General features: G+C 48.5%; 2 protein-coding genes across 5 annotated transcripts in view; one reads left to right on the top strand and one right to left on the bottom strand.

Annotated features, from left to right (window-relative positions):
• The window catches only part of LOC141076139 (uncharacterized), a 71,319-nt gene extending 66,934 nt beyond the window's left edge, over positions 1-4,385 (bottom strand). The window contains exons 1-2 of one of the 2 annotated variants that reach the window (XM_073563465.1): positions 4,254-4,385; positions 1,738-1,865 (exon numbers count right to left, since the gene is read on the bottom strand). In XM_073563465.1, the coding sequence (XP_073419566.1) occupies positions 1,738-1,865; positions 4,254-4,378 (253 nt within the window). In that variant the 5' untranslated portion in view covers positions 4,379-4,385. Of the gene's footprint in view, positions 1-1,737; positions 1,866-3,973; positions 4,144-4,253 lie in introns of those variants that run through there. The other variant, XM_073563473.1, reaches the window with a different exon arrangement.
• Positions 4,386-4,466: 81 nt separating this feature from the next.
• Positions 4,467-21,590, top strand: part of TANGO6 (transport and golgi organization 6 homolog) — a 116,127-nt gene continuing 99,003 nt past the window's right edge. For all 3 annotated transcript variants that reach the window (XM_073563446.1, XM_073563439.1, XM_073563453.1), the window contains exons 1-2: positions 4,467-4,613; positions 10,565-11,226. In XM_073563446.1, the coding sequence (XP_073419547.1) occupies positions 4,550-4,613; positions 10,565-11,226 (726 nt within the window). In that variant the 5' untranslated portion in view covers positions 4,467-4,549. The remainder of the gene's footprint in view (positions 4,614-10,564; positions 11,227-21,590) is intronic.

Raw genomic sequence — 21,590 nt, 5'->3', positions numbered from 1 at the left:
AGCCATGTAAATTGCTGCCTAGTCCGATCAGAAGCCGGCAGATATATTTTTAATGCCTGCCGGAGAAGCGCGCCGGTTGAAACGAGCCGCGGAGAGACAACCGAACAGGCATCGGGCTGGCTAGCACATTGCCCGTTTACAGGGGGTGATGTGCTTTCGACAAAGATGATTTTTATGCAGACACAAACGATCCAATCACCCACTGAATGAGCTTTCTGCTCGTTCATCGGGTGATCGCAGGCAGGTTTACGTAAGCCAGTAATCAGGGAAGAGCACTCTTCTGATCCCTTGTTCGCCGATTGTCTCATTTAACCCCTTAACGACTGATAAGCCTTTTAAGGTTTAGGGTACTTATTCCTCAGCGCAGCTTTTTAAGGTAGGAAAATCCCCGGGGTCTCGGCTACTGAGGGAAGCAGAGACTCTGGAAAACATGATCAGGGGCGGTTTTTATGGTCCCTTGTCATGTGATCACCGTTATTCACCGAATACAGCATTTATCAGATGACAAATCCAGGAGATCTTCTCCAGTTCTCATGTGCTTGTAGGTGCAAATTATATTTATGAATCCTGTGACCTCTTCCCATCCTTTTTTGCCTGAAAAATGGTTATCCCAGTGACGTTAACTTCCACATAAAGCGATGACTATGACATTATTACACCACATACCTGTCGAGATGCATGCGAGATCACCAGGCATCATACAGATGTCTTGGCAGGTATGCGAGGTCTTAATGTAATCTGCACCCTTCACATCACATACAGAAATGAGCAGCACCAGAATGCTACTTTTAAAGAGGTTGTCCTGTAGCCCCACAGTGCAGGTATAATTGTTTCCCGGATCCTCACAGTTATACCCACCCCCCACATCTCAATCCTTGTCCCCTGCCAATATACTGTCAGAAAAAATGTCACGCGCCCTCTGCTCTGACGGATTAGTGATGGTCACAGTAAATCATCAGCTATGTGTCACTGTCAGTATATCGGCAGATGAAAAGCCATCTGCGAACTATAAGGAGAGACTGTCCAAGGCCAATCTCAGTGGCTCATCTGACCCTGCTTCCCTAAATTGATAGATCTCTCAGTACATGCATACAGAGAGACCTGTTAAAGAGACTGAGGTTGTAAGAAGCCAGGGAAGCCTCTTGGACTAGTCATCTAAGACGCATTGTCCTCGACTGGCATTCGGGCAGCATGAATCAGATGACAGGTTCCTTTAACATGTATTTTTCTTGAAATAAGAGTTTTATTCACTACTTCCGGCAGGTGATATGTACATGACACGTTGGGCGTTATGCTGAGCCCATTCCATACATAGTGGGTGTATGGCTCTATGTAGTGGCGGTATTACACAGTTGTCATCTAGTTGCAACTGGCTAGATCAAAGTGGCAGCAGTTTGACCTTCTATATGCGGCGGTAATAGGTGCTGAGCTGTAAGACACTGCATTGGGCTATTCCATAGCAGTAATGCAGTGTACTGTTCTAGAAAGAAAATTATTGTAAGTTTTTGTCCCTAAAAAGATGTAAAAATGTTAAAAACAAATAGGAATTTTTAAAAAATATATATATATATATTTTTTTTTTAAATCCTCATAATAAAGTTTAAATTGCCCCTATTTCACAAAAAACTCAGCTGAAAAAACAAGATGGCCATGCAGACAACTAGGCTACCTGAGACAGAGGCTTCATAAACCAATAAATCTAACTACAGAATATAAATATTTCACACATGTACTTACTGTGCTGACCCCTCCTCGGTGCACGTGTGTGCTCCACAATGACACGCTCACCGCACAGGTCTCTCCCATTCATTTCATACACGGCGTCATCGGCATCACGAACATCTTCAAACTCCACAAACCCATACCTTGAATACAAACAAGATTATACATTTCAAATCACCTAGAAAAAGTGTCAAGAGCCAATATTGGCTGGGTGTCTGGCAAAAAGATTCTTAAGGGGTTTCCACTACTTTCCCTTGGGATGGAGGATATGTATGATGGGTATATGGGCACGGGACTATGGGATGGAGAATATGTATAATAGGTATATGGGCACTGGACTATGGGATGGAGAATATGTATAATGGGTATATGGGCACTGGACTATGGGATGTAGAATATGTATAATGGGTATATGGGCACGTGACTAGATTCAAAGAAGCTTTATTGGCAGGACTATGGGATGGAGGATGTGTGATGGGTATATGGGCACTGGACTATGGGATGGAGGATATGAATGATGGGTATATGGGCACGGGACTATGGGATGGAGGATGTGTGATGGGTTTATGGGCACTGGACTATGGGATGGAGGATATGTATGATGGGTATATGAGCACGGGACTATGGGATGGCGGATATGTATGATGGGTATATGGGCACGGGACTATGGGATGGAGGATGTGTGATGGGTATATGGGCACTGGACTATGGGATGGAGGATATGAATGATGGGTATATGGGCACGGGACTATGGGATGGAGGATATGAATGATGGGTATATGGGCACGGGACTATGGGATGGAGGATGTGTGATGGGTTTATGGGCACTGGACTATGGGATGGAGGATATGTATGATGGGTATATGAGCACGGGACTATGGGATGGCGGATATGTATGATGGGTATATGGGCACGGGACTATGGGATAGAGGATGTGTGATGGGTATATGGGCATGGGCCTATGGGATGGAGGATATGTATGATGGGTATATGGGCACGGGCCTATGGGATGGAGAATATATATGATGGGTATATGGGCATGGGACTATGGGATGGTGGATATGTATGATGGGTATATGGGCACGGGCCTATGGGATGGAGGATGTATGATGGGTATATGGGCACAGGCCTATGGGATGGAGGATGTGTGATGGGTATATGGGCACAGGCCTATGGGATGGAGGATGTGTGATGGGTACATGGGCACGGGACTATGGGATGGAGAATATATATGATGGGTATATGGGCATGGAACTATGGGATGGAGGATATGTATGATGGGTATATAGGCACGGGACTATGGGATGGAGGATATGTATGACGGGTATATGGGCATGGAACTATGGGATGGAGGATATGTATGATGGGTATATAGGCACGGGACTATGGGATGGCGGATATGTATGATGGGTATATGGGCATGGGACTATGGGATGGAGGATATGTATGATGGGTATATGGGCACTGGACTATGGGATGGAGGATATGTATGACGGGTATATGGGCATGGGCCTATGGGATGGTGGATATGTATGATGGGTATATGGGCACAGGCCTATGGGATGGAGGATGTATGATGGGTATATGGGCACAGGCCTATGGGATGGAGGATGTGTGATGGGTATATGGGCACAGGCCTATGGGATGGAGGATGTGTGATGGGTACATGGGCACGGGACTATGGGATGGAGAATATATATGATGGGTATATGGGCACGGGACTATGGGATGGAGGATGTGTGATGGGTATATGGGCACAGGCCTATGGGATGGAGGATGTGTGATGGGTACATGGGCACGGGACTATGGGATGGAGAATATATATGATGGGTATATGGGCATGGAACTATGGGATGGAGGATATGTATGATGGGTATATGGGCACTTGACTATGGGATGGAGGATGTGTGATGGGTATATGGGCATGGAACTATGGGATGGAAGATATGTATGATGGGTATATGGACACTTGACTATGGGATGGAGGATGTGTGATGGGTATATGGGCATGGAACTATGGGATGGAAGATATGTATGATGGGTATATGGACACTTGACTATGGGATGGAGGATGTGTGATGGGTATATGGACACTTGAGTATGGGATGGAGGATATGTGTGATGGGTATATGGGCACGGGACTATGGGATGGAGGATAATTTGTTATAACTAACCACAGTTAGGGCCACATACAGTTTTAAACCAGAGACCGCTTAAAGAATTTTCCTGACAAATATTAATAAAAAATTGCCTGGGCTCCTGAAGTAAGGAATTCATTGTTAAGGTTCTTCCTGAATTGAGGGTGTAGGCGCTCTGCACCTCCGGATGAGGCCGGACTCAGCACTGACTGCGGTAACGCTGGATCATCGGTCTGTACATGGCCGCTCTAGGACGGGGATGGGACTCGGCTCACAGAGGATAATGGCAGGCCTCACGCACACGGACTGGCCCAGCCACCCCGCATTCACAACACAGGCAGTATGGCAGTGCAGGCGGACCAATCAGAGCGCGGCCGCGCACTGCTCACTCACCCGTTCTTCAGGTCCACCCCCACAATCCTCCCGAAGCCCTTGAAGAAACGTTCCACATCGCTCTCCCGAGTGCGGTGACTGAGCCGACCTATGTAGATCCTCGGCAGTGCCGATGACCGCGACATCCCGGCGCTAGATCCCGCGTCACAGCTGTCACCCAGTCACTCAATCATTACCCGACAGAGAATTGGCACTGCGCAGGTCCGGAAGTGGCAGCGACAGGCGGGATCTTTGTCCGGTGCGTGGAATGCAGGTGCAGCGTGATGACGTACGTCCGGAGGAGGCGCGACTGAAACATGGCTGCCTCCCTGAGCGTGGGTACTGTGGTGGACGCGCTGAAAGTACTGATAACACCGAGAGGTAAGGACTATATCACCCTGCATGCGGCAGCGTGCTGGGACTCGTAGTGCCACAGCAGCTGTGCTCGGCCATTGTAACCAAAAACAGATTTCCGAACTTGTCGAGTCTCAGAACTGTCATTGAAGTAGCTGAGGTTGTTTTCTGTAGGGTCAGTGTGTAGCACCTCTGTATTATCTGTGTAATACTGCCTCGCGTCACCCCACCAACAGTGCTTCCATACAGCCAGGCTGCGGAGTGAGTGTCCACCAACAGTGCTTCCATACAGCCAGGCTGCGGAGTGAGTGTCCACCAACAGTGCTTCCATACAGCCAGGCTGTGGAGTGAGTGTCCACCAACAGTGCTTCCGTACAGCCAGGCTGTGGAGTGAGTGTCCACCAACAGTGCTTCCGTACAGCCAGGCTGTGGAGTGAGTGTCCACCAACAGTGCTTCCGTACAGCCAGGCTGTGGAGTGAGTGTCCACCAGCAGTGCTTCCATACAGCCAGGCTGCGGAGTGAGTGTCCACCAGCAGTGCTTCCATACAGCCAGGCTGCGGAGTGAGTGTCCACCAACAGTGCTTCCATACAGCCAGGCTGTGGAGTGAGTGTCCACCAGCAGTGCTTCCATACAGCCAGGCTGTGGAGTGAGTGTCCACCAGCAGTGCTTCCATACAGCCAGGCTGTGGAGTGAGTGTCCACCAGCAGTGCTTCCATACAGCCAGGCTGTGGAGTGAGTGTCCACCAGCAGTGCTTCCATACAGCCAGGCTGTGGAGTGAGTGTCCACCAGCAGTGCTTCCGTACAGCCAGGCTGTGGAGTGAGTGTCCACCAACAGTGCTTCCGTACAGCCAGGCTGTGGAGTGAGTGTCCACCAACAGTGCTTCCGTACAGCCAGGCTGTGGAGTGAGTGTCCACCAGCAGTGCTTCCGTACAGCCAGGCTGTGGAGTGAGTGTCCACCAGCAGTGCTTCCGTACAGCCAGGCTGTGGAGTGAGTGTGCACCAGCAGTGCTTCCATACAGCCAGGCTGTGGAGTGAGTGTGCACCAGCAGTGCTTCCATACAGCCAGGCTGTGGAGTGAGTGTGCACCAGCAGTGCTTCCATACAGCCAGGCTGTGGAGTGAGTGTCCACCAGCAGTGCTTCCATACAGCCAGGCTGTGGAGTGAGTGTCCACCAGCAGTGCTTCCATACAGCCAGGCTGTGGAGTGAGTGTCCACCAGCAGTGCTTCCATACAGCCAGGCTGTGGAGTGAGTGTCCACCAACAGTGCTTCCATACAGCCAGGCTGTGGAGTGAGTGTCCACCAACAGTGCTTCCATACAGCCAGGCTGTGGAGTGAGTGTCCACCAACAGTGCTTCCATACAGCCAGGCTATGGAGTGAGTGTCCACCAGCAGTGCTTCCATACAGCCAGGCTGTGGAGTGAGTGTCCACCAGCAGTGCTTCCATACAGCCAGGCTGTGGAGTGAGTGTCCACCAGCAGTGCTTCCATACAGCCAGGCTGTGGAGTGAGTGTCCACCAGCAGTGCTTCCATACAGCCAGGCTGTGGAGTGAGTGTCCACCAGCAGTGCTTCCATACAGCCAGGCTGTGGAGTGAGTGTCTATTTTGGTGAAGTCGGTATAAAATGGAGTGACTCTGACTCCTAAGTACATATAACTTGGGTACAGTAGTGTGATGCAGGATGTGCTGTCAACGGTTTCATAAGAATTCAGGAACGTTATAAAATGTCCTATAAATGTCTGTTCTCTTCCTGATTTAAGGATCTCATGAGGCTGAATTTGGTTTCTTATTCATCCAGTTTCTTCTTATTTTTACTTTTTAAGCATCACAGTAATAAAGTACAATGCAGCGAGGTGCCCTGATGTGAATACACTTAAAAACAGCTACAAAAGCTGTAAAACTGGCACAAAAAAAGGGCTTCAAAGTGGGTACAACAGAGCGTTAAAGAAAGAGTTAAATGACGTTGGGCCACTGATATCATGCTGCAGACGTATAGAACAGGGAGCAACACATCAAACCCAGGTCCGTCCAGCCTGGCCCAAATGAGTTCTGGGCATCAGAACTGGCTTCAAAGTGGACACAGTCAATTTTCACAGATTTGAATAAGTAACTGATGTTTTTAAGGGGTTAAATGAATTTAGGCCACTTGGAGGGACCTGGGTTTGATGCGGGGCATCACTATCTGTGTATTCTTAGTGTAAGATCAGTGGCCCAAAGTCATTTAACTCCTTAAAAACATCAGCTACTTATACAAATATGTGAAAATCGGCTGTTTGCCCACTTTGATGCCAATTCTGATGCCCAGAACCCATTGGGCCAGGCTAGAGGGACCTGTGTTTGATACCAGGCATCACTATCTGTGTATTCTTAGTGTGAGATCAGTGGTGCAGAGTCATTTAACCCCCTCAAAAACATCAGTTAATTTTTCAAATGGCCAAAATCGACTTTCTACCCACTTGGATGCCAGTTCTGATGGCCAGAACCCATTTGGGCCAGGCAGGAGAAGCCTGGTTTTGATGTGGGGCTCCCTGTTCTATGTCTGCAGTGTGAGATCAGTGGCCCAAAGTCACTTAAAGAAAGGGTTAACGCTCTTTGGTGCCCACTTTGATGCCCATTTTTGTGCCAGTTTGATGGTTTTTGTAGATGGTTTTTAAGTGTATTCACATCAGGGAACCTCACTGCATTATGCTTTATTATTGTGATGCATATTTTTTTGTTGGTAAGCCTATATAAAACAGAAAAAAATTTGCCGAATAAGAAACCAACTTCAGCCTCGTAAGTATCGGCTTTTAGTTGAGCTGAATCTGTGCTGCACTTCATGTACATGCTCAGTAGTGAGGCAGGGCCGGTGCTGCACCTTATGTACATGCTCAGTAGTGAGGCAGGGCCGGTGCTGCACCTTAAGCATATGCTCAGTAGTAAGACAGTGCTTGTCCTGCACCTTATGTACATGCTTAGTAGTGAGGCAGGGCTGGTGCTGCACCTTATGTACATGCTCAGTAGTGAGGCAGGGCTGGTGCTGCACCTTATGTACATGCTCAGTAGTGAGGCAGGGCTGGTGCTGCACCTTATGTACATGCTCAGTAGTGAGGCAGGGCTGGTGCTGCACCTTATGCACATGCTCAGTAGTAAGACAGTGCTGGTCCTGCACCTTATGTACATGCTCAGTAGTGAGGCAGGGCTGGTGCTGCACCTTATGTACATGCTCAGTAGTGAGGCAGTGCTGGTGCTGCACCTTATGCACATGCTCAGTAGTGAGGCAGTGCTGGTGCTGCACCTTATGCACATGCTCAGTAGTGAGGCAGTGCTGGTGCTGCACCTTATGCACATGCTCAGTAGTGAGGCAGTGCTGGTGCTGCACCTTATGCACATGCTCAGTAGTGAGGCAGTGCTGGTGCTGCACCTTATGCACATGCTCAGTAGTGAGGCAGGGCTGGTACTGCACCTTAAGCATATGCTCAGTAGTAAGACAGTGCTGGTCCTGCACTTTATGTACATGCTCAGTAGTGAGGCAGTGCTATTGCTGCAGTTAATGTGCATGCTCAGTAGTGAGGTAGTGCTATTGCTGCACTTTATGCACATGGTCAGTAGCCCGATATTGCCATTTCTATATGTTGCACCACCATTACTCCCCAGCATCATGCCCGCTGTCTTGGGGTCACTCTTGATTCAGATCTTTCCTTCACTCCCTACATCCAATCGCTTGCTCGCTCATGATACCTGCATCTCAAAAATATCTCTAGAATTTGACCTTTTATTATCTTTTGACTGCAAAAACTCTTACTGTTGCTCTTATTCATTCATTTCTGAACTATTGCAACTTTCTACCAATCAGTCTCCTTCTTACTAAACTCTCCCCTCTTCAATCCATCCTGCATACAGCAGCCAGGGTTGTATTTCTGTCCTCCAACCTCTACACAGATGCCTCTACCCTGTGACAGCCATTGCAGTCGTCGCCCATAGGCGATAGAGTCCAATCTAATCTGATCATTCTCACCCACAAAACTCTTCACTGTTCTGTGCTCTCCGTTATGCTAGTGACCTAATACTAACATTGTCTAGAATTCACACACTTAAGGGCCCGATACACATAGCGATATCGCTAGCAATATCGCTGTAACGTCACTGATTTTGTGACATAGCAGCGATATCGCTACATGTGATACTTAACTCCGACCGGCTCCCCCCGCTGCTCATTGCTGGTCGCGCGAGAACGTCCTGGACCATTTCTCGTTGGGTGCTTACTGCGGCGCTTCCTGCTGTGATGACGAGCGACGCGTGGACGCGGGCGGGAGGACGTCAGGATCGCCGCGTCTGACAGGTAAGTAGCGATCCCCGACCCCTGCTATGTCGCTGGTGAGATCTGCCTGTGTGGCAGCTCACTAGCGACCACTTAGCGATGCACCAGTGATCCATATCGTTGTCGGAATTGCTGCTGCATCGCTACGTGTAACGGTACCCTTACACTTCTGCCTCAAAGACTTGTCTTGAGCCACACCAGTGCTCTTTAACACCATTATCTGGAGTGGAGCATAAATTTCCAGTCTTCAGTTTCAACTGTGCTTTAAACACTCATTTCTTTAGCCTGGCGTATCGCCTCAGCTCACTCGTGGAAGTATTTCCTCTTCTCCCTACTGTCTCAATCTGGTCCTGTCTATCATCTGTTTCTACACCCTCTACGCCCTCAGTAGCACTTTGTATCTGTACTTCTATAGATACTGGATGGTGACCGGTTCATGCAGTGTTGTTTGAATACCCTTTTTTATTATGATGTCTGGACCTTATATGACAAGAAGCTCTTATCCTTTTTCATGACAGAAATCCTCACATATTGTAGGCTTGAGAACACGACCCTCATTCCTCTTGTTAGTTGTTGAATTATGTGTCAGAAATGTATAGGCAATATCAGACATGTCCCTTCTGAATCGTAAAATGCTGCGAAATATATGTTGGCGGTATGTAAAGATTATTATTGTAGGGGGATCTGCCTAAAGGGACCACCAGTGATTGTGAGAGCTTGGTCAGGGACTGCAGAGTCCATCTTGAATGTTGCAGAAGTGCTAATTCTCGGCCTCAGCTCCATTCATTTTCTATGGGACTGCTGGTAATATAGCCAAGTCCTGCACTCTTCTTTCTCCAAAAGTCTCAATGACTGGCCCTGAGTCCAAACATGCACCCCTCCATTCATGAGGGACTCTGCAGTTCCTGACCCCTGTTTGGATTCCTGGAGATTGGGAATACTATTAAAGGCTTGTTATTTTTGAGTAACCCTTTAAGTGGACTGAAAAATTGGTATCATTATAGTCAATTATGTGTGAATGTGTGTGATTTAAAGAAGCTAGCTTAGTAAGAACTCAGTCTTCACTGCACCTTTATTCCTCCAAGAAATATTGGAATAAATGAACAGCTGGGTGTCACCATTCCTTTGTGGAAGAGGCATGGTCTTCCACAGTCTGATATTGCTGGATATTGTCAGCAAATAGGGACAATCCTCCACTGGTTAGACTGAATGTATTTCTACGTATCAAGGAGGATTAGCAGTGGAAGAGAAAATATAGCTATTTATTTTGGAGCAAGAATACTTGCTATACATGTCCTCCTTAAAGCCATGCGTGACATTAAACCTTTTCTGACCATGTCCTATGGGTAAGGGCAGTTTTATTTCACATAAATGTAGCTGTCTCTATCTCTGAACTAAGTGCAAGGAAAACATGGAGCAATTGTTTATGAAAAGAAAAAAAACCCCACAAAATCCTGTATTCCTCAGAGGTGCTATGGAAAATGAAAGTGAAAGCCTGATGGGTTGCTATGGGCAACTGCATCTCTTCTCTGTTATGCTAGTTTTTCCTAAATCTTTTCTCAATGGGTAACCTCTCTGCCTCATAAAGGAAGGTTGTCGCTAACTTATTTATGCTCGCATGCTACTAGCTGTTGTCTGACGCTACTATTAATTCTGTCTCTATTATTTTATTCCAGAATCTGGATCTAGTGGCCAGAATACTGATAAACGAGCTGCCTTACTCAACACCTTACAGTTTAATGTGTCTACCCTAGAGGAAGAACTAAAGCAAGGCTCAAAGTGGGAGCCCCTAGTGACTTTACGAGAAAGGGTCTCCACGAATTCCCCATGGTTGAATGAAATTCTGCAATCTCAAGCTGATCCATCATGGAAGTTCACTTCACAAGCCCTGCTGCTACTGCTTTGTCTTAAGGAGACTATGATCAAATTGGCAAAGTCTTTTCAACCCTCCAAACCCAACCTGAGGACCCCTGAGGCAGCCCCTCCTCTGAGTCCAGATACTCTTAGCATAGCTCAGCAGAGGACTGTCCAATCAGTACTGCAGTTTGTGGTGTCTATGGGAATTTGCCCATATCTTCTTCCAGGGATTGGCCTTCCTTTACAGCATCGGTCAGAATTTGGAGTCCTTGTATGCTCGATGGTGTCATGTGATTTGCCACATGTCCGTACACGTAGGCTGTACGTTACATGTATGTGCTTGGTGGAGGTGTCTCGTCATTCTTCTTTAGGAAACCTGTTCTTTACACAGCATCTGGGAGACCTGATGGCCGGGCTATGTCAGCTTGGATATTGCCCAACCAAAGGGAACTCTGATGAGGGCTCAAAAGAGAGTCTGAAGGTATAATATCAACTGTTTTCCATTTCTTCTTAAGTTGAACATACAGAATTGTCTGCACTGTAAAATATGAAAGTCTGCCCTCATCTGTTATGTGCTAAATGTAATGGGCACCTCATAATGCCAATATAGAAAGCATTGCTTCTGATTCCAGGCACACACACAATTTTTCCCATTTTTAAAGTTCGCTGCTAAACCTAAAGCCCCACTGCAGCTCTGACCATAAGTCAGAGGCAACGGTCACAAGCTCTCACTGTAAGTCAATGATAGCTTCGTTCTGGCTGTCGTAGACTTACATTGAGTTGTCACTTTCAGATCACCCATCAAACAGTGGAGCGATCTGCAGATAACAAACTACTGGAGACCGACGGGAACAGAGTTGATAACGGATGAAAATGGTGGCTGGTAATTATTATGCTAGGGGCATTGAACTTAGATTAGTAGCACTACTCCAGTGCTGTAATAGAAAAAAAATATCTGGATTGGTATTTTAAGGTGCAAAATCTAGAAATCTGCTGATAACATTTACATGCATGTAAATGATTTTAGAGGGCATATAAGTGGCAAATATAACACAACTAGAACTAGGCCCGGTGCTATCGCATCAGTAGTGTGGTGAAATTAACATCTATGTATGCTTCGTGGTGCTGACAGGAGCAGCGCAGGTAGAGCACGCAGTTGTGGCTGTTACTGTGCATGCGCGGGAATTGCGGCCACCAACTGCCCCTGCGCAAGTGACATACACGTCACTGCTATTCCCGCGCATGCATAGTAACAACGCGGCTGTTACTGCGCCTGCGTGGGAGTAGTGGAGACGTGTACCGTATACACTCAAGTATAAACCGAGGCACCTAATTTTGTCACGGAAAACTGGGTAAGCTTTTTGACTCGAGTATAAGCCGGGTATGCATTGTCCTCCCGTCCCTGTCCTGCTATGTGTGCCTCTCCCCGTCCCTGTCGTGGTATGTGTGGCTCCCCCCCATCCCTGTCGTGGTATGTGTGGCTCCCTGGTCCCATCCCTGTCGTGGTATGTGTGGCTCCCTGGTCCCATCCCTGTCGTGGTATGTGTGGCTCCCTGGTCCCATCCCTGTCGTGGTATGTGTGGCTCCCTGGTCCCATCCCTGTCGTGGTATGTGTGGCTCCCTGGTCCCATCCCTGTCGTGGTATGTGTGGCTCCCTGGTCCCATCCCTGTCGTGGTATGTGTGGCTCCCTGGTCCCATCCCTGTCGTGGTATGTGTGGCTCCCTGGTCCCATCCCTGTCGTGGTATGTGTGGCTCCCTGGTCCCATCCCTGTCGTGGTATGTGTGGCTCCCTGGTCCCATCCCTGTCGTGGTATGTGTGGCTCCCTGGTCCCATCCCTGTCGTGGTATGTGTGGCTCCCTGGTCCCATCCCTGTCGTGGTATGCGTGGCTCCCTGGTCCCATCCCTGTCGTGGTATGCGTGGCTCCCTGGTCCCATCCCTGTCGTGGTATGCGTGGCTCCCTGGTCCCATCCCTGTCGTGGTATGCGTGGCTCCCTGGTCCCATCCCTGTCGTGGTATGCGTGGCTCCCTGGTCCCATCCTGTATGCATGGCTTCCCTTGGCTCGGCTCCCACGGTCCTCCTGGCGAGGTGGCTGCAACATTCCTGCATCTCTCTCTGTTTTCCCGGCTTCCAGCAGCACTTCCTGTATTCAGCGGTCAGGTGATACAGCACAAGTAATGAGTGTGCGCTCCACACCTACGCGTCCATATTCATGACTTTAATGAGCTGTACCATGTGACCACTGAATAGAGGAAGTGCTGCTGGAAGCCGTGAAAGCAGAGAGAGATGCAGGAATGTTGCAGCCACCGTGCCAGGAGTGGGTGAGTATGCTGTCACAGCTGCTCTCTCCTGCGGCTCCCCCTCCCCCGCTGGCTTATACTCGACTATATACCGTATCTCACTTGCGCAGGCGCCTTATGGGATTCTGTGACAGCGGCCAACTGGCAATTAAATATGTAGATGTACAAAATGCATAAAGAAGGGGAAACCAGTTTAATCATATTCTTATAATAAAGCTGACCTGGAAAATAACGTGCATAGTAATTAAACTTCAGTAACCAGTACCAGGCGGCTGTTGCCAAAGTCAATAGGTTCATTGGATGAGAGAGGAAGATAGCAGGCCTGGGGAGGGTTTAAAGCTGTGGAACAAATTGAAGTGTCGAGAACCATTTTTTTTTCTGTAGTGACCCATACATTTGTATTGCTACAAAATGAATATATTTGTTGCAGCATAGAAATAAACTCTTCACTGTACGTAAGTACAGTGAGATATGGAGACTATTGTCTTACTAAAGATGGGTCATTCATCCAGCGATTTATTCTGATCGAAAAGGGATTTTTTTTTACCTCTTCGTTGAGGAAAGTTTGTTCTTAGGGCTCCTGTCCAACAGCCACACACAACTGATGTGGCCAATCATAATAATTTTGTTTCTATAAAGCCAACCTATTCTGCAGCGTTTTACACTTAAGATGGGACTTGTATGGACTATGAAGACATTACAGAATAACAATAATCACATAAATCAACAGATAACAAGAGGCGTGAGGGCCTTTTCACAAGCTCAGTGTATGGAGGAACTTGGGGAGATGAGAAAGGTGGATAGTTACAATTGCTTGCATTGTACGGTCCAGCCATCAATATAATTAGGGTGATCATGTAATGCTGCATGAACTGGTAACCAACGGGTATGTGTAACAAGTACAGACACAGAAAGCTATTATTAAATGATGGGCGTGAGAACAGATGATATGAGGGTCCTGGTTTTGAAAAAAATTTGTATGTGAAAAACTGGGATAGTTGAATAAGTATGTTCAGGCGATTGGTCATTCTGAAGAAATTTGTTTTTAAAGCACGTTTAAAACTGGGGGGTATTGGGGATTAATCAAACTGTCCTGAGTGTCATGGTTTGATCAGGGTTCTTGCCCTGCACTCACAGGGTTAAGTGTACGTGGCCTCTTTCTGGATCTGGGCACGGTATTTATACTCACTCTTTACCTGGGCTCTCTGTCAGCTATACTGTTATTCTGGCTGTGTGTCTGACGCCCCTGGTGTGCCTGTATATTGCATTGCTTGTTTGCTTCCCGTGTATGACCCGGTCCGTCCCCTCACTCTGTACTCCATCTCTCGTTTTGGTACTATTGTCTTTTCCGTTTCTGACCTCTTGGCTTGGCTATCGTTACTCCGTTACAGTTTGTCCCTATTGTACCGTCTATTGCCTGTTCTGGTTTTCTGATCTATTGCTACGTCCCGACTATCCATTCTGTCTAACCCTTTGGTACTGTCATGCGATCTCGTGCTTTGACCTCAGCTTAATCTGGTTTCTGTCTGTGCCCCTTGGTAACATTGTCCTGTAGTTACCTTACTAGGAGTTTCCCTGCAGCTCCTAGATCTGTGGCGCTTAGGCCATGCCCCCAGCAGTCACGTGCTTCAGGTCCTGTGAGCCTGGAGCATGCATCGTCACCACTGCTGTCCCGCTCCGCAGGTATCTTTGTGCACAGTTTTTGTACTCAGGACATGCGCACTGGCTCAGTGAGCAAGTGCAGTGCGGTGTTCCTGACACTGGGTAGTGCATTCCAAAGAATTGGTGCAACACACAAGAAAAGAAGTCTTCTACGTGGTAGCGGGTCAGGCTGCAAATTAATTCAAACCAACTCGAGAAGCCATTTCTTTCTATTTATTCTTACCATACTGTACAGTTGAAACCAGAAGTTTACATACACTATATGAAAAGATGCATGTTTTTCTCAATATGTGACATGAAATCAAAATAAACCTTTCCCGTATTAGATTAATTAGGATTACCATAATTATTCATTTTTTGCCAAATGCACGGGTGGATTCGTGATCCACCCACGCCTATTAAGTAGTTAAATGCCGTTGTCAAACTCTGACAGCGGCATTTAACAAGCGCTCCCGGCCATCCGTCCGGAAATGCGCTCACCGCTGACCCCGGTCACGTCATCGGGGGTCAACGGTTTGTCGGCATAACAACCAGAGGTCTCCTGGAGACCTCTATGGTTGTTGATACCATATTGCTATGAGCACCTCCCTGTGGTCGGTGCTTATAATAATGCTGTAATTCTGCTACATAAAGGCGATCTGAGCATCGCCTCTATGTAGCAGAGCCGATCAAGTTGTGGCAGCTTCTAGCCTCCCATGGAGGTTATTGAAGCATGTCAAAACTTAAAGAAAGATAGTTTTAAAAATATAAAAATAAAAGTTTAAATCACCCCCCTTTCGCCCCATTCAAAATAAAACAATAAAAAAATCACACATATTAGCTATCGCCGGGTTCAGAATCGCCCGATCTATCATTAAAATGCTCAGCTACTTACCGGTAGCGGTGTTTTTCAGGAGCCCATGACAGCACCACGAGCGAGGGGATCCGCCCTTCGGGGACAGGAAACCTACAGACATAAAAAGGGCGGCCCTCTCTCCTGCTCCAGTTGGATTTCAGAGCATGAGAGGACCTCCCTGGTTAGTGGCAACTTAAATATGTACAGTTAATTACATGTCTCTACTACTGTGACTATTTTTTTTTTTTTTCCCAAGTAAAAAGGTGCTGACCCAGTACGTGAGAGCAGAGGGAGGGAATGTGAAGGTGCTGTCATGGGCTCCTGAAAAACTCCGCTACCGGTAAGTAGTTGAGCATTTATTCAGTCGCCATGACAGCACCACGAGAGACTTACAGAGATGAGGAAAGCTCTAGGGAGGGATAGCTGCTTCAAGCACCTTTCTCCCGAACGTGAGGTCGGCGGACCCGCCTAAATCTAGTCTATAGTGGTTTAAAAAAGTTGGAGAGGACCATGTGGCCGCCTTACATATGTCCTCGATGGATATTTCCAACCTTTCTGCCCAGGATGTTGCCATGGCCCTAGTAGAGTGCACTCTTATGCCTTCCGGGATCTCTAGTCCACCTGCAGTATAAGAAAAAGAGAGAGCCTCCCTAATCCACCTAGCTATGGTGTTTTTTTGGACACTCTAAGGCCTTTCCTAGCTCCCTGGAACGACACAAATAGGGCATTGTCTTTTTTCCATGGCTCCGTGGCTAAAATGTAACTATGGAGACACCGTCTCACATCGAGGAAATGGAGCTTCTGCTCGGTCGGGTTAGAGGGGTTTGGGTAGAAGGATGGGAGGACTATTTCCTGAAGCCTGTGTAATTTTGAGGTGACTTTGGGTAGATATAAGGGGTCGCGTTATAAGGTGACCCTATCATCTGTGAACTGAGGGTATGGAGGTATCCTAGAGAGGGCCTGCAAGTCACTAACCCTCCTAGCTGAGGTGAGGGCCACCAACAGAGCAGTTTTAAATGACAGGATCTTTATGGGAATGGAACCAATAGGCTCAAAGGGGGGGCTCTGTCAGAGCTGATAGAACAAGATTGAGGTCCCATGGGACCAGTCTGTCTTTAACGATGGGTCTGGATCTTGCTGCTGCTTTAATGAACCTTGCCACCCAGTAATTGCTCGCTAAGTTGCAGTTATAAAAAGCCCCTAATGCCGAAACCTGGACTCTAAGTGTATTTGTGGCTAGACCCATCTCCAACCCCTTTTGAAGAAATTCCAAAACCTGACTAATTCGGATTCTTTGACCGACTTCTGCTCCTGACACTGCTAGAAACCTTTTCCAGATTCTAGCGTAGATATCTGTTGTGGAGGCCTTCCTACTTTTTAGGAGGGTATTGACTAGCCTCTGGGGAAAACCCTCTTCCCCTTAAAAGTTCCCCCTCAAGTTCCATGCCGCTAGATGTAAATTGGAGACCCGTGGGTGATATACCGGACCCTGAGATAGAAGGTCCGGGAGCTCGGGGAGAATCCATGGCTGGGATACAGACATCTCTCTTAGCCAAGGAAATCTTGTCCGCCTGGGCCAGAATGGGGCTATCAAGATAACCCTGGCTCTGTCCTCTCGGATCTTCCTTAGCACCATCGGAATCAGATTCAGAGGGGGGAAGGCGTACGCCAGTCCGAAGCTCCACTGAACCAGGAAAGCGTCCACCGCGTACGGGTTTTCTCTGGGGTCCAGAGAGCAGAATAGAGGGAGTTGACTGTTCTTTCTTCTGGCAAACAAGTCTATCTCTGGAAGCCCCCACCTGTGCACGATCTGTCCGAAGATGGCTTTTTTAAGTGTCCATTCTCCCTGTTTGAGCCTGTTGCGACTCAAAAAGTCTGCTGTCAGGTTTTGTTTTCCCTTTATGTGTAGAGCTGTGAGGGATAGGAGGTGTCGTTCGGCGATCTGGAAATTATGATCTGCTTCATCCATTAAGGGCCTGGACCGGGTTCCCCCCTGGTGGTTAATATAGGCTACAGTTATCTGGTTGTCTGAGAATACTCTGACGTGTTCTCCCTGTAGGGACACAAGAAAAGCATTCACCGCCCGCTGTACTGCTAGCAACTCTTTAAGGTTAGAGGAGAAACTTTGTTCTGGCGGGGACCATATTCCCTGGACCCAGTTGTCCCCCATATGAGCCCCCCCAACCTCTGGGGCTAGCGTCTGTTTTTAGAATTCGTGAGATTCGGTTTATCCAAGGAACCCCCTTACATAGATTCGAGCCCAGGGACCACCAGTGAAGGGACTGAACCGTAACATCAGATAAGGTGACTCTGGCATCGAGGCAACCCTCCAGCCGATGGGTGTTGTGTAGGATGTCCCACTGTAGGGTTCTTGTGTGGAGTTGTGCCCAGAGTACTGCCGGAATGCATGCCGTAAGAGAGCCTAAGAGTGACATAGCCCTTCTAAGGGTCATTGACGGATTATCTATTACCCTACATATGTGATGTTGAGTTTTCAGAACCTTAGACTCTGGTAAACGAGATTCCTGCAAATCAGAGTCTATAGTAAGGCCCAGGAATTGTACTTTTGTGGGTTGTAGTCATGATTTTTTAAAGTTAATGATCCACCCCAGATCCTGGAGGCTGGCTATTACCTTCCCTAATTGGGTGGCACAATGAGTCTCCGAGTTCCCCACAATCAGGAGATCGTCTAGATAGGGAACTACAAGAATGTTTTGTTCGTGCAGATGGGCCATAACCTCCGCCATTAATTTTGTAAAGACCCGGGGTGCCACCGCCACCCCAAAGGGAAGTGCTGTATACTGAAAATGGCCTATTTTTCCCTCCAGTGAGACAGCTACCCTTAAGAATTGCTGATATTCTACATGTATCGGAACATGATAATAGGCGTCTTTAAGGTCTAGGACCACCATAAAGCACCCCCGGAACAGTAATTTAATCGCCGATTTTACAGACTCCATTTTAAAAGAGAAAATTCTGATGAATTTATTAAGGCATTTGAGATTAATTATGGTGCGATAAGAGCCATCCGGTTTCTTGACTAGAAAGAGAGGGGAGTAAAAAACCCCTTACCTCTTTGCGGCTCAGGAACTTTAATCAGTATACCTTTTCGGAGAAGATCGTAGATCTCTGCCTCCAACGCCTTCTGTTCTGTGGGTGAAGAATGGATGGGAGTTAGGATAAACTTGTCGCCTGGAGACTGCTGGAACTCGAATCTTAGTCCCGCTTTGATGATGCTCCGTATCCAAGGACTATTTGAGATACGCAACCAGGCTGGGTAGAAGGCCAGTAACCTTCCTCCCACCGGGCCCGACAGTCATTTGGGATCATTACGGTCACGAGGGGTGTTTAGCATATACCCCCTACCTCTCCTTCTGGTATCGTATCTGGGTCTTTTTCTGCAAGGTCGCCTACGATCTAACCACCTTCTATAAGATCCCCTTCTGAAAGGTGGTCTACCCAAATATGGGAAGCGTTTTTTGCTATCTCCTGCTTTCTTCAACAGTTCGTCCAGAACTTTGCCAAACAAGTAAGTTCCCTCACACGGGACACCGCATAATTTCGATCTGGCCTGCAAATCACTCGGCCAGCATTTAAGCCATAAGGCTCTGCGGGCTACATTGGAGAGGGCCGCGCATCTGGCTGCCAATTTCACTGAGTCCGCCGATGCATCCGAGAGGAAGGCTGCTGCTCCCTGAGCTGTCGAGAGGCAGGAGAGAATGTCCTGTTTTGGGGTTTTATCCCTAATCTGTCTTTCTAGCTGGTCTAACCAAACTGTTAGGGATCTGGCAGTGCATGTGGCTGCAATCGCTGGTCGAAGAGCTCCAGCTGATGTTTCCCAGGATCCTTTGAGGAAAGCATCGGCCTTTCCTATCCAACGGGTCTTTTAAGCTACCCAGATCCTCAAAGGGAAGGGAAGTCTTTTTGCAAGCTTTTGCTATGGCTGCATCCAATCTTGGGGCTTTATCCCAAGATGCCGAATCTGTTTCCTCGAAGGGATACCTTCTTTTAAAGGCTGGAGGTAGGGGAGCCCTTCCTTTCAGGTTTTTTCCATTCTCTAGTGATAAGAGCCCTGACCTTGACTATTAGAGGGAATGACCTTCGATTTTTCCGGTCCAAACCCCGAAACATACAATCCTGTACCGACTTCTCTGCTGGGGTTACCTCAATCCCCATTGTAGTATTTACCGCCTTTATTAAACGATTGACCCGCTCCAGCGGGAAACAGGAACGTCCTGATCTCGTCTCAGATGACGAGGACGAAGATGATGATGAATCTGATCCTAGCTCCTGCGAATCACTGTCGGAGACTAAGAGTAATGGTCTAGGGGACTTGTCTCTAAGTTTTGCTGGAGACCGAGATCCAGCCGAACTCCTAAGTTCCTGCCTGACTATCTCCCTTATACTGGAGGAAAAGTCGGCCGTCTCTTCCGAGACCAAGTGGTTAATACAGGGTCTACAGAGATTCCTTCCCTGACCGTCCGGGAGGGGGACTCCGCACTCGGCACACTGTCTGTGCTTGCTTTTTCCCGAACTCTTTCTCCTGGCAGAATGGGAAAGAGGGAACATAAGGGGAACAGATCATCACCCAATGAACTTTCTCGAAGCTCACTTACCCCCTCCACGCCTTCTGGCATGTGACCGCGCAATACCGGGTTCTGCGGGGGGTCCATCGGAGCCGCCATACTCCGGCTCGTGGACTTCTCAGGTCTCGCCTTCTGAGTGGACTTGTGTTTCTCAAAACGGCTGCTGCTGCTGGTAGAACGCTGCTCCGGCTTCTCTGAGGCTTTAAGCTGCGTCTCTTCCCAAGGCTCTGGCTGCTCCTGAGACGCCATTATGGGCTACTACAGGGCCAGAAGCAGCTCTCCTGGTCACCTGAGCCCTTAAGTAGACGTGGCACCGCCCCCTCTGGGGCTCACAGGTGCCTTCCATCAGCGCCTGGTCCCCTTCACCTTCCCCACCTCCTCCGCCCCCCTCCCCCGACCGAACCCGCGGCGAGACGCCCCCCTCCCCCAGCCGGCGCACGGCCGCCCCCCCCCCCCCGGGACGCCACACGCACACCCCCCGCCACCGTCTGACCCCCAGAGGCGCGCCCGCGATGCCTGGGCTGCAGCCGCAGCGCTCGCCCGCGCGTCACTTCCGGCGCGACCGGCCGCGTCATTAGACCGTGCCCGCACAGCGACAGCCGCCCCCCAAAGGGGAAGTAGGCGGCGGCAATGGCGCGGACACTCCCCGGGCCCGCACGCCCCGGCAGAGGAGAGCGCCCACCCCGGTCTCGGCGGGGAGAGGGAGGAAGGGGAACCGGCGACGGCACCGGCACGGGCCTACCTGTAGTGGACCCTCCCCTGGAGGCCACATACAGCTACGTCGCCTGCACCGACAGTTCCCCTGCTGTGCGGTGCCTCCATGGTCCTGGTCAGGCCGAGGCAGGGGACCCCCGCTGCCTGAATCGGCCGCCAAGCCCGGGCATCCATCTACTCCTCTTCAGGTATGTCTGCAGGGTCCCCTGTCAGGGACAGGAAACCAACTGGAGCGGGAGAGAGGGCCGCCTTTTTATGTCTGTAGGTTCCCTGTCCCCGAAGGGCGGATCCCCTCTCTCATGGTGCTGTCATGGCAACTGAATAAAAAAGGTTTAACCTGATCGCTAAACGGCGTAGTGAGAAAAAAATCGAATCGTCAGAATTACGTTTTCTTGGTCGCCGCAATATTGCATTAAAATGCAGCAACGGGCGATCAAAAGAACATATCTGCACAAAAGTGGTGTCATTAAAAACGTCAGCTCGGCATGCAAAAAATACCAACCTGAGATCACGAAAAATGGACACGCTATGGGTCTCGGAAAATTGCGCAATTTTTTTTTTTTTTTTTTTTTTTTTTTTAGCAAACTTTGGAATTTTTTTTCACCACTTAGATAAAAAAGAACCTAGACATGTTTTGTGTATGTACTCGTAATGACCTGGAGAATCATAATGGCAGGTCAGTTTTAGCATTTAGTGAACCTAGCAAAAAAGCCAAACAAAAAACAAGTGTTGGATTGCACTTTTTTT

The sequence above is a fragment of the Dendrobates tinctorius genome, unplaced genomic scaffold, assembly GCF_039654945.1.
Source record: "Dendrobates tinctorius isolate UK_male_01 unplaced genomic scaffold, ASM3965494v1 ptg000015l, whole genome shotgun sequence".
NCBI classification, from domain to species: domain Eukaryota; kingdom Metazoa; phylum Chordata; class Amphibia; order Anura; family Dendrobatidae; genus Dendrobates; species Dendrobates tinctorius.
This window is presented reverse-complemented; position numbering and strand designations above follow the sequence as displayed.